Source organism: Pezoporus occidentalis, unplaced genomic scaffold (genome assembly GCF_034315485.1).
Source record: "Pezoporus occidentalis ecotype Australia unplaced genomic scaffold, CSIRO_AGI_Poc_V1 ctg119, whole genome shotgun sequence".
NCBI lineage: Eukaryota > Metazoa > Chordata > Aves > Psittaciformes > Psittacidae > Pezoporus > Pezoporus occidentalis.
The window spans coordinates 1,438,108-1,451,145 of NW_026912983.1; the positions used below are offsets into that span (position 1 = coordinate 1,438,108).

General features: G+C 53.3%; 1 protein-coding gene across 8 annotated transcripts in view; it reads right to left on the reverse strand.

Annotated features, from left to right (window-relative positions):
* CASZ1 (castor zinc finger 1) overlaps nucleotides 1-13,038 on the reverse strand; it is a 281,496-nt gene that overhangs the window by 78,315 nt on the left and 190,143 nt on the right. For 2 of the 8 annotated variants that reach the window (XM_062604839.1, XM_062604775.1), the window contains exon 1: nucleotides 10,749-10,907. The exons of 5 other annotated variants lie outside the window; for them this stretch is intronic. In XM_062604839.1, coding sequence (XP_062460823.1) covers nucleotides 10,749-10,797 — 49 coding nt within the window. In that variant the 5' untranslated portion in view covers nucleotides 10,798-10,907. Of the gene's footprint in view, nucleotides 1-10,748; nucleotides 10,908-13,038 lie in introns of those variants that run through there. One more of the 8 variants, XM_062604814.1, reaches the window with a different exon arrangement.

A 13,038-nucleotide genomic window follows, 5' to 3' on the forward strand; every position in this document is an offset into this window, starting at 1 on the left:
TTCCACGTTGAACATTTACTCAGCAAGCCAGGTCCTTTCGCAGATGCTCGCCACAAACAAGCTTTCCGATAGAGTCAGGAGAAGAGAAACTAGGAAGGCCAAAACAACGCCAGAAATACATAAAAAGAGCCCCAAAGTGGGGCTGTAACGGGGTAGAATATTGCACAGAGAAAGCTGCAGGTGGAACACTTTTGGATTTAGCTTACTCCATCGCCCTGATTAGTTTCTAGCTCTCTCTTCTTGTTCGTTCTTCTGAATATTGTTGTTCTGCTGGGAGGGCAATCTATATAAGGGAGACATTTAACCTTGTCTCTTCATCCACAGTGAAACTCATCCTCATTCAAAGCCCAGAACCCTTCCACCCCCTGGGCATCAGCTCCTTTACGACAGCGACCAGCAGCTCAAACCCACCTGGAGCAGGGGAGTTTTCATCTACGCACTTTGCTTGTTTTGCCTAAGCCCATTACTTATAAGCAGCTTGAATAAAGCACCAGGGTTTGTAGCTACCCTGGGTAATACACAGCGTGCCAGAGATCACCCGAAGGAGGTCAAACCCCTCTTCCCATTCCCAGGAATGGATGGGGCCTTTTGTATCAGCATGGAGAGAGGCTGGAGTGGGTCCTGGAGAATCGTTTCCACCCTGAAGTACCAAGTCAGCTCCCAGAGCAGTCCTACCAACTGGCTGGAACAAAGAGAAGCCTCACCAGGTCTGTATTCTCCAGAGAGCTCTTCCTTCCTCACTGCTCAGAGGTGGCAATTTTGATAATCCTCCAACCCCAAAGAAACAGAATCTGGCCAATGCAGCGTGACTCTGAAAACCCAAAGCTCAGGCTTGCCGGTGTCCAGGGATTCCTATTTCAATCTCCATTTGACCATCAGGGACAGCCACTGGTCCTCACATGAAAGACAGGTATTAAAAACATCAATTTGCTCCCTAACACCCCTTCATGTGAGATCCAGTGCCTCCATGGGCACTGGGAAATGAGAAGGAAAAGTAACTCTGCTGGCTTTTGTAGTCAGGTCATGGTTTTATGCCCAAGAGTAAACCCAGCCCGCAATTTCCCAAGGGAGACAGGCCACGAATTCCTTGCTGACAAAGTCAAGTTTGGGACAACAAGCATATAGTAACAAAGGGCTCTCACCTACCAAGCCCCCTGAGGAACGCTGCCTTGAGGAAAGTGAGCTGCTCTGAAAGCACCCCCTTATTCTGGACACAGCAAGGCCCTTTGCCTGCTCCTCACTCCAGAGGAGTTCCTACCTTCGTTTTATGAGCTCTCAATGGAAGAACAGGAATCTGGGGATTCCTCCCAGCAGGAGAGGTAACTCCCAGCTGTGCTGCTCTCCACAGCATTCCCTGCATTTCTAGCTATGGACATAAGGATCATCCTCCTGGTTGAACAGCTCCCACCTCACAGTCGCCTGCTGGCAGCCCAGGGAGCACAGATCCAGCTATCCTGTTTCCATGGAGCCTGACCTTCTCCTGGAGGTTGCAGAAATACGCCCTTCCATAAACAGATACTCCACCTAGGAAAGCCTCAAACCACTGTCATGATGTTCCAGGTTTAGGTAGCTAGCTGGAAATACAGTCATATTTGGAACAGTTAGTACTATAGGAGCTGTGCAGAAGCCCAGCTCTGTAGGGCTGCACTCTCTCAGAGTAGCAGTACCCAGATCAGAGCAATGCTTGGGTCCACCAGCATCACAGTAACGAAGCAGAAACCCCACAAGTTTTGCCAGAGACTTAAAATACAGTTGGAATAAAATACAGCTGCAAAAAACTACTCTGATTTCAAGTGCTTTTGGCTACTCTCAACTCTGCACTGACAGCACAGCAATGGGAAATACACACTGGCAGCAGTGACCCTGTCCCAAGTGGCAGCACGCTCCAAGGGAGCGGGGTGGGATGCTGTGGGATGCTGTGTGGGCAGTGAGGCCCCTTCTAAGGTTGAGAATGGAACAGGGTGGTCCCACAGTGTGCTCAGGCTCCCTGGCAGGGCCCGTCTCATCTCAGTGAGTGCTGCTGCTCCCTCCCAACGCGCACATGGCTTTAATGTTTTTATTACCTGTTTGACTCGCTGCCTTATTGCTTCTCCTCTTAATGGGGCTGTAACCGTGGAAACGAGGAATAAACGGCCACCAGAAAATGAGATGATTAAACAGGTCACCCTGGCAAAACAAACTCAGTGCTCACACAGCCCAGGCTGTGCATGCAGTGTGTGCCCGGGGAAACATGGGGCCGGGTGGGAGAGGGCTGGGACACGCGCCTGGAAGCAGGGCACCACCGAGAGATGCCTCCTTGGAGAAGAGCGGTGCCTGCCCCAGAGGGATGATGCTGTGTGCCTCCGGGACAGGCACGTGGAAAACAGCGAGGTTTGCTCAGGGAAGATGGAAGATAGCGAGGACAGGACACAGCCATGCAACTCGGGGAAAAAATAGCAACTATGAGGATTATAAATAGGCTGGACTGAAAACACAAGTCTGAGACAAGTTAGTGTCCTCTGTTGTCCCCGTCTCTGGCATTGCCCACACGTGCCTCATGGCAGCTCCCAAGGGAATGCACAGACCCTTCTGCCTGTGCTCTCCAGGCCCATAGGGCAAAGCCCCACGGCCTTCCTCATCCTCACTAACGGGCTACCAGCAGCGCAGAGCCAGGACCACAAGCAATGTGGGACATCATGGAGCACACCCCTGGCTTCCCGAGGTTCAGGAGAAGGGTGTCTGCAGCTGCTGCTCTCAAAGCTCCTTCTCCAAAGCCATGTAGCTGGGAGGAAAGAGACAGCAGGAAGGGGACCTGCCTGGCTCAGGGTCTCACCTTCAGCACAGATACATTCTAGCTTCTTTCTTGGGGTGCTGCAGGATGGCCCTCACCTCGCTGGGAAGAGCCAGACAAATTCCACCCCAGCCTCAGCAGTGAACTACAATCAGCCCTGACAGATCAGTTTGGAACGAGAGCTCAGCTCAGCCTCAGTGCACGCACAGGCTTCAGGGTATAACCAGAGCCCTGGGCTGGTGTCCAAGCCTGAGCCAGACACCTCATGATGAGGGGACGGGGTTGGTCCACACCAGCAAGACAAGGAGAAGGTGGGTGCCTGTGCATCTCCATCTGAATACAGGATCCCCCTTGCAGCCAAGCTGAGAGGTAATGAGCTTCACACCAAAATGCTGTTGAAAACAAAACTAAAACCTCCAAACAAGCACACCGCAATCAAATAAAACACAATCGCAAACCATCATTCAAAGTAGCGAGGATCCTGCCAGAATCACCATCCTGCCCCAACCTGTTCAAACCCAGACTCGCTGGGTGCTGGCAGCCTGGGAAGAGCAGACTCACTCCACCAAGAGCAACAAATTCAGAAGGAGGAATTGGAATGGCAAAGCTTGGCGAGGTGGAGATGAGAGACAACTGCTTGAAGCATGCAGGCGAGTGGTTGTGCTTGCTTTCAAAAGAACCAGCAGGTGGTTTATGAAAAGGGCCCTATTCTTTACCGTAATTTGAGCCATATTTCATTGTTTGATGGAAAAATCCTAATATTCATGACCTCCTTTAAGTGGAAGAAGTGCGTTCATCTGAATATCAGCCCACAGACAAATGGGAAAATGAAAAATAAAGAGAGCAAGATAATGGAAGGGAGGTGGAAAGGGGGGGAGGAAAGGAAAGGAAAACCGAGGCAGAATCAAAGGCAGAATGGGAAGTCCAGGAGAGTGACAAAGAATGGTGGGTCTGTGGGAATAAGGAAAGGAAGGAGGATATAAAGGAAAGCTATTTAGCAAGGAAAGTTAAATAGTGCAGCATAGAAAAAGGCTGAGAAAAGCAGGAGTGAATGACTGAAAACACAGCGAGAGCCAGCAAAGGAGCTTCCTCGCAAAGTTTCCAAGCGCATGGCTCTACTTTGCAAAACTGTGATTCTTGTCCTACCCAGCTTCTGTTACAAATACCCATATGCAATCAAGAGGAAAAATCAGACCCTCTCTCCCCAGCCTCTGTTCCCTCACCCTCTTCCAATGCGGTCCTCCTCTGCTAACATCTGCTGCCTGCCTTCGGGACATGCAGATGGTAATTACTCCAGCAGCAGCTTCCTCTCCTTCCCCTGTTTGCAGAGGGCCACTTGGAAGAGAGCTTCAAGCCATGGAAAGATACCACACACACACCTCCACACCACGTGGCTGGCCGGGAGAAGGGGATGTGGGAGCCAGGGCCGTGCCCAGGGAACTTGATAGCACAGGGGGTGGAAGGTGGGTGAAGAGATGAAGACATTTGTCTACAAAACACGCCAACAAAACAACCCCCTGGCCTGAAGAAGGGAGAAGTTGGCTTGACAAGTGGAACTGCTTGTGTTGCTCCAGATAGGGGAAGGGGTGCTGGAGGAGAGGGGTGCACAGGCAGAGAGGAGGAGGAGGAGCAGGAGGAGGAGGAGGGCTGCTCTGGGCAAGCCGGCTCGGGGAGTGGATTCATCCAGGCAAGGTGCTGGCAAACACCATGCGGAGAGGTGGAGCTGCTTTAATGAGAAGATGCTTCTATGACTCAGGCCTCAAAGGGATTGGGACTTTATTATTTTATTTTTCCATAATAAATTATGCCCTGGGATGCCAGGTCCCGCCGGGTTTTTCTGGAAATACCAGACAAAAGCTGGTGTTGCTACCTGGCTTTTGACAGTTTCCCATGTATGGAAGCTGAAAGTTCCTGCTTCTTCCTCCCAGCAACTCTCAGGAGAGGGGCTCACACCATGGTACCATTACACAAAGCACCACTTGCCCAGGTCCTGGAGAACCCCCCTCGAGGGTCCACAGCATCCCACCCTGGACCTATGGGTGCTGCAGTTGGATATGGAGGGTGCCATGGGTCAGGAGCTCCCGGGAAGTGGGAGCTGGCTGGGCTCTCCCACACCCAGCTCCACACCCCGCCTGGAGGGAGGAGCGCTCCTGCCCGACCCCACACCCATCATGGACAGCAGCCAGGCCTCATTCCCTTATCTCCATCACTGAAGCGCCCAGCCCTGGCTCTGGGCTGCACAGGGGAGTATGATTATGCCCACTTTATAGATTAGGAGTTATTCATCCCACACCAAATCCTCAGACTCTGCCACGTCTCAAAGACCTGTTCTGGAGCCCTCTTTGTTAGATTTAGGCTGAACCTGGCCCTAGTTCAGCTCAGAAACTCATGTTACAAAAATCCCCTATACAACTGCCTACCTGCCTGCGGACCAACCCTGCCACCCAGGCCATCATTCCTGGCAGGAGGAACAGCAGGGGACACACGGGGACACCTAACCCAGGGGCATGGACCATACTGAACTTCTCTTGCTGCTAACAAAGATCCACTCATCACCACAATGATGCAAGCGTGCAGAACCCGAGCGCAGGGGAAGGCGATGTCTTGAGAGAGCAGCTTGGAGAACACCAAGTTCAGCCCAACACCAACACAGGGCACGTGAGTGTCCGGGAGGTGGGCGACTGTCTGGGGCAGACGTGCACGTGCAGGACAGGGTGACGGGGACGTAGGTGTTGGGTGTGGGGAACACCTCCAGAAACGCTCCGCCGGAGCTCCGTGTTTTTACTGATTTCACAAGAGGCTCAGCTAAAATGTCACCTTCTCCAAAGGAAAACATGTGCACGAAGGTGAATCATCACTTCACACCCCAAAACCAGGAATGGGTGGCAAAATTCCCTAGTGAGGCACCCAAATCCTCAAGGGATTGCACTGAAGTGCACCCGGTGACTTGAGTCTTCCCATCCTTTTTTCCTTGTATCTCCTCCTCTCCACCCCTCGCTCGCTCTTGCCAACCTACATGGGTTGTTCAGCTTTTATTCTGAGCATGAAACTGCCTTAGGACTGGAAGCTTTAAGCAGTTTCCCAGCCTCCAGAAATTTTCTGGTTGTGTTTCTCCATGGCAAAGCAAACAACTGCTTCGGTACCTGGCCACCACACCTAACTCCCGAACACCATGAGAACTCGGAATTCTTTGGGAAACTTAAACAAGAACATATTTCACGTGAATGAAGTGCATGGTTTTGGTTCACTGTAACTGTTTGTTCTCAAAAAGGCTTGACAAACTGCTCTGTTTTCTGGAATCATCACATGAAGAAAGATGGGAGGTCTCCTGAGAATGGGGAGAAGAATGATGCCAGGTTAACACACTGGGAAGGGAAGGTAACAGCTGGACTCAGCCCCACGGATGGGCAACAAGGGGGTCCTCAGGCTGGGGGAGGGAAGAGCATCATCATCCCTCTCCAAAACACACTCTGCTCTGCAGACAAAGCCTGGGCCTATGTGGAATGAAGCCCAGCCCTGTACCCATGGTGAGCATTACTCTGTGTAACCAGCAAGCTCCTGCCAGGGAGCAAAGCAAAAGCTGCCCAAAAAAGAGGGGGATGCCCCAGGGTACAGATCCCAGCGACCAGCCCTGCTCCATGTCCCATCTGTCAGCCCCAAGAGGGTCCCCATCCAGAGCAGTTCAGTGGAACCCCCTCAATAATCACTTGTAGCCAGAGCCTGGGCTTTGCCCACCCAGGTACTGTTCTTTCCCCCTGCAAGACCATCACAACTCCTCTGACAGCTCAGCACTGTGCACCCTCTATATCCTCAACCAGGCTGCAGACACCCAGCTGGTGTTCCAGCCTGTGCAATCACTGCTCAAGCAGGAATGGGGATAAGGAGCCAGCAAGTTTTCCTCTGCCAGTGGTGTCTGCCTCTGTCTTCCCTGCAAGCCCTGGGAGAGGAAACAGGGAGCAACAAGGTCCTGGTCCAAGGGGCTCTCAATCCTCAAAATGGATTTTACCTGTCTCTGAAAGCTGCCTCCATCTCTCACCCCCCATTGCTTTCTCCCTAGGGAAATCAGTCTAAAAGGGGCTAATGGAACAATGTCCCTCTCACTCCCCCCTCTCATTTTCTTTCCTTTTTTTTTTATTAGCATTTGTGGAATTTATTCCCAAACTCTCCTAATCTTTCGTACACAACCATTTGATTTGCATAACCCAGCCCCCTCTCATAAAAACTGGCTGCTAGTTTAATTAAAAAATGTAAATTTGCTGTCATCTCGGGGCCTGGTGAATTAGGACGACATCGGCATTTTTTATTGCTGAAGACGTCCAAATTGATCCAGTCCGCGTTGAACCGGAGGGGAGGAGACGGGGCCGCGTGGGACTCTTGGCTGGAGGTTCTGCCCCTCCCCTGCTCCCAGCCAAGCCTCCTCTGCCCCCTCTTTGCTCTGCGAAGTGCAGCTGAGGACGTTGGTTCTCCCAAAGCCCAGCGTGGCCCCTGCGCTGTCAGCACTTGTGGGAGCTGAGCCCTGGGTGGCACCTGAGCTCTCCAAACCCTGGGAACGGCCGCATCCTTCCAAACCCTGCGAGGGAGGGAAGGAAGGAGCGCAGGTGGAGGTGGGAGATGCGGCACCGGCACTGCTTGTCTGCACCTCCCACAGCACTTTTCATTACTTTCCAGACACTTTCAACCAACTTTTCACAGGGAAACCTAAATTGAAGGCTACACAGCAGCCTGGGGGGATGATCTGATGTCCAAGTGACCACAAAGGCTCTGGCTGTGAGGGCAGCCAAGAGCGCTGGCAGCTCTTGTGAGACATGGGACAGAGGAGGCTGTGGAGGAAAAGTCCTTATATAAATTCCAAGCTCAGACAGTCCTTTCCGATAGCAGCAAGGAGGACTCCAGGTGGAAGCATAAATAGTCCAGGAAAACAGAAAGAGAAACCGATGACACGGAAGCTACATATTAAATATTTGATCCCTTCCAGCTGAGGTATCTGTCCTAAACCAGCCTCTACTCCTCTCAGGCACTTGTGTTGCACAGTGGAAGGCTGCAGCACCTGCAGACCCCACTCTTCAGGAGCCAGACCGGGTTTAGAAAGAATAAGAGAAGATGTAGGCAGGGAAACAGAAGTTTCTTATCTCAGGAATCAGTTTTCTGGTCTTTCTTGTGAGTTATCTCTCTACAGTGCCAAAGCAGCAGAAACACTCCTACGGACTCCAACCAGCTTTGAAGCATGCTCTTCAAGTAGTACGTGGGCCCTGCTTAACACCATGATGAGAAGGTTAATCCCTGCCCTGGTAAAACCTTCTCCCAAGGAAGAGTCTTCACTAGGTAGGTTTAAGCACTTGAATGCTTTCCACCCAACATATCTCATAGGACTGTTAGAAAGTGACCTGAACACCCAAATGAACCATCTATGAACCTTCTGCAGACCATGAGCTCAGCACAGGAACGGTACCAACACTGACTGAGCCAATGTCTCTCCAGAAAGCTGTACTGTCAGAAGAAAAGAGAGTTGGCACCAGCCCAGAGAAGGTGTTTCTATCCATGGGATGTTCCAAACAACAACAGTGATTTGACAAAACAGACACCAAATGACCCTATGAGTGGAAAACGAGGCGTTTCTCCACTCATTGACCATAGGTTTCTTGGTCCCCATTCTGAAAGCAGTTCCTGTAATCTCATACCAAGGATAATTAGGTTGGGGAACAGTTTCCCAAAGGAAGTGACAGGTGCCCAGTCACTCAAGATATTTACAACCAGACTTGCAGAGAGTCACATGTAGGGAACATATTGCCACGATCCTGTGCAGATGGACTCAGTCCATGAATTCTTTCCAACCCTTTACCACTGCAAACAGATTCTGGCCCTAGAAGGTCCACGCAAGGACTGACTGAGCTGAGAAAGCCCTCGGCAAGAGCAGCCTCAGACCCCACATACCAAGTCCCTCTGGGAAAGAAACCCCTCTGGAGCTGCCGGTGCCAGCTGGCAGCTCAGCGAGCAGCCCTCGGGCACTGCCTCCAGGGAGCCTCAGCCCCAGGGCCTGGAGAGGATTCAAGAGCCAGCGACTGAGGGAGATAAGCTGGCCCAAGGAGATAAGGGTTCGAGGTGGTGATTATGGGGCAGGTCTTTGCCTCCAGATCATGACAAGACGGGTTCACCCACACACAGACCGTAATGCTGACTTAAACAGATCTCCCAGATCCTCATTTCCATGGCTTACTGCGGCCCCAGGTTCCCATACAGGAGCACTGAAACATGCAGAAAGCCTGAGCATCCATGACACTTCCAAGAAGGAAGGGGAAGGTGCTGGTTTTGCAGGCCCTTTCCAAGGAGTGCGATGGGTGGGCAGGGCTCAGGCCAGCAGGGGCAGAGGCAGCTGCCTGCAAATCTCATCACTGCTGCCGGAGATGGAGATCGGGGGTAAATCACTGTTTATTACTCATTAAAGCATTTGCCCTCCTGCAGTTTCACCACATCCTTAACTCCTGGGCTGCCCACGCAGCCTCCCAGCTCCTTGATCCAGAAGGGAGGCAGCCACATGCCCATGGCTGGATCCCGAGAGCTGCTCAGTTCCTGGGATCAGTGATAGAAATAAATAAATAAAGGGAATAAATGGCAACAAAATGGTCCTCTCAATCACAGCATCAGAGTACATAGTTCAGGCCCAGTCAATCATCAACCAGTTTATTACCACCTTAGTCCTTATTAAAAACACACACACACACACACACACACACGTACACATTGGCTCCGGCAGTAATTAGCTGGACCATGGCAGCTCGCCAGCGCAGGCCTGTCGGGCCTATCACTGCCATTTAGGTTTTAAATGGGAGAGAATGGTTCACACCATTTTGGAGGAGCAGGTATGGTTGTATTAGCAGGTACAGGCCCAAAGTGGTGGGAAGGGTCCCAAAGAGTACGGGAACACAGCCCAAGGGATTCCAACCAAACTCCAAATTCACTCTGTCAAATGTAACCTGGCCAAGGGCTTGAAAACCCACCAGCACATCACACCCCAGCCCGATGGAGCCCTGTCCACCACCACCACCACCACCACACCCAGGTTAGCCCAACCCCTTCTCCCCATCCCGATACCCCAGCAAAACCCAGCAGATGCACCACAAAAAGCTACCACCTAACACACACCCAGCCCCAGAAGCGGGGCCTGTAATCTAAAACCAAAACATTGCCCCAGCCTGGCCGCCGTTCCTCCTCCATGCGAGATGTGAAGGGGTGGGGGGAGCTCTCCTATACCTCACATGGAAGGACAAAAACAAACCCATCCCAGATATGCCCAGGTTGGAGAAAAAAAGCACACAATACTCATTAAATGTAATAAGCAGCCTCTTCATCTGACACTGCCTTGTCCCAAATAAATTAAATTCCTTTTCATTTAGACAGCGCAGGAACCTGACAAGCAACCTTTACCAGAGAGACGCCAGGGCTCGGAAGGGGATAGAAATGAAAGAGAAAACAACCCACACAACTCACAACAAATATAAACGCAGAATCATTTCAAAACCCTCATAAACTTCCCCTCCGCATCCTCTCCCGCCTCGCCCCGGCAGGACCCGGCGGAGCGGAGCCCCCGGCTCACCTCGGCTCCGCGGGGCCGGGGCCGCGGCAGCGGAGCGGAGGAAGCCAACTTCCGTCTAACAAGTGAAAGAAAAGCGAAAGAGGCTGCGGGCCCCGGCACCACCTGGGGCCGCCCCGCGCCCGGCCGGCCCCGGCCCCGCACCCGCCTCGGCGCCGGGAAAAGTTTCGGTGCGGCGGCGGCGGCGGCTCCGGGCACCGGCTCCCGGTGAAGCTGCCCGCAGCGCCCGGCCCCGCGGCGGCGGCGGCGGAGGGAACAGACGCGATGGGACGGGAGGCGCGGCGGAGCATGGAGCGCTCCGCTCCGCACCAGGGGCACCGGCACGGAGCGGGGGCTCCGGCGAGCGGAGGGGGTTGTGGGGCAGGAAAAGGACAATTGTGCTGTACTTACCATAGTCGGAGAGACGAAAGCCGAATTCACTTAAATAATCAACTTTCATAATACTTAATTAATACCTAATTGCAGCTGATTGCTCCCGAATAACAAGTTGTTTAAAGCACTGATGTCATTGCCGTGCCGGTCCTCCCCGAGTCACTTTGGCAGCGGGGCCGGGGGCGGGCGCCGGCCGCCGCGGGGGGCGGGCACTGGCGGCGGGACACGCCTCCAGCCGGGGCCGGGGCAGGTGCGGGGCCGGGGCCGGGGTCACCTGCGGCGGGCACGGCCCGGGCGGGGCGGAGATGGAACGCGGGGAAGCCCCGCACCGGGGCCGCGCTGCCCCGCTCCCATCGCCGCGCAACGGGCGGGCGCTGCGGGACACACGAGCCCCGGGAGCGAGCGGGGACGGAGCCAACGCGGGGGTGCGGGGGGGGTCCGGTAGGACCCGCAGCCCTCGGGCTTAGACAGGGACCGTGCGGGCTGCCCCGGGCACAGCCGTCACACGATGGGATGCCCATCGCCGCTGGTGTCGGGGCGGCAGCGCTGGGGCCCGGCCCCGAGGTGGCCGGTGGGTGTCACAATGCCGGCGTTAGAGCATCTTGCCCAATGCCCCGCAGGAAGGCGGCCCACGGGAGGGGTGGTTTGGGTTTTGTTTTTTTTTTTTCTTTTGCAGCGAATTTCCTCATTTTTTGTTGCTTTATTTTTCTAAGTAGCAAAGAATGCGAGGGAGGTTCTAAGAGGCGTGTTGGGTAAACACAGATATAAGCCTCTTTCTTTAAAACAAACGAGCAGATTATTTACCTGATTAAATAGGTATTTTGAGCAGGTTGTAGGCTGTTTTTGTGAATACACCACGCTTGGCTCCGTGGATTTTGGCAGAGCCAGGGCTCCTCATTGGGGCTGGGGAACAGTCCATGAACTCACCAGCTCTTAAATCCTTTTTATAAGCAGAACTTAATGTGCTTTTCAAAGGAGGCCAGCATCATTACCCCACTACACGGATGGGGAAACTGAGGCAGTAGCGAGGGAAGTGACTCGCCAGAAGTGGCCGGACAGGTTAGTCACAGGGCTGGAAGGAGCCCAGGTCTGTTTGGCTCCACACACCAGGACACGCTGCACCCAGAGAGTGTCCTGAGCCCAGAGACCCCACACTGCAACTGCAACGCATCACCTCAGCAAGAGGCAGCACACCAGGCAGCACAGAGGGCAGGGAGAGGAAAGGGGATCATTTGGGAAAACCATGAGTATTCTGGCCAAAATCTACACAGGCTGGTGACATGGAGCCACATGGGGACCTCTGAGCCTGGAAGCAGGGTGGGGACAGCAGAGTCCCAGCCAAGCTGTGCTCCCCAGCATGGAGCTCACCATCCCACCTGAGCACTCAGGCTTTAAGAGATGGACAAAATGTTATCAGCATCGCCCCGACTTCTCCCCCTGGTTTCTAACCATGCAATGGCTCCCACCAGCACTATCACCCCATCCTGCCTGGCTGCGGTTTGCTCGGTGCCAGCACAGATGCCAGCCCAGGCAACGTCACCCCCAGTCCTCACCAGTGCCTGCACTGGTCCTTACACCCAAGTCAGGTTCTGCAGCACATGCCAGGTAATATCCCACCCTGGAAGCAGTGGGCAGCACCAGAAATGTTTGTGCTGGTTCGTCTCTGCCTTTGCAATAGCTCAGTTTGGACCCAACACTTCCTTCCAGGTGTGAGGTTGCTGACAGGTCCCAGTAGTTCACCACATCTCACGTCACCCGGATTTCTCCTTTTTCACTTCTATGAACTTAGTATTTAAGCAGTGGGAGTTGTGCTCACTGTATTCCTGACTCCTCATGAGGAGCACACACACTGTAACATGGATGTGTCACTGCACATACACAGCCCCTCTAAACATACCTGTTCTTCTACATGCAGGGAGCTGAGCACGTTCACACATCACTATACAAATGCTCCCCACCCCTCCCATCCCAGCACGCACACGCAACATGCATATGCACCCCGGCAAAGAAAATGATACTGTGTGCTCGCTCGCATTCAAATCCACACATACCCATCCGCCATGACACACATGAACCCACACACACAACCCAAACACACCCGGAGGATCCCCTCCGCAGACTTCCCACTGTCCCTCCCACTCCTCCCTGCAGGAACGACTTGCCAAGGTGTTTTTTCAGGTGAAGCCCACGCCCTGCAGCTGACGCAAGGCCTGATTTCCTATCTCAGCCATCTCCAGTCACAGGATCGGGTTTTATTTCCCCATACTCCCTCCTTTGCCTCTTACCCAAGAAAAGTTTGTTCTTTCCT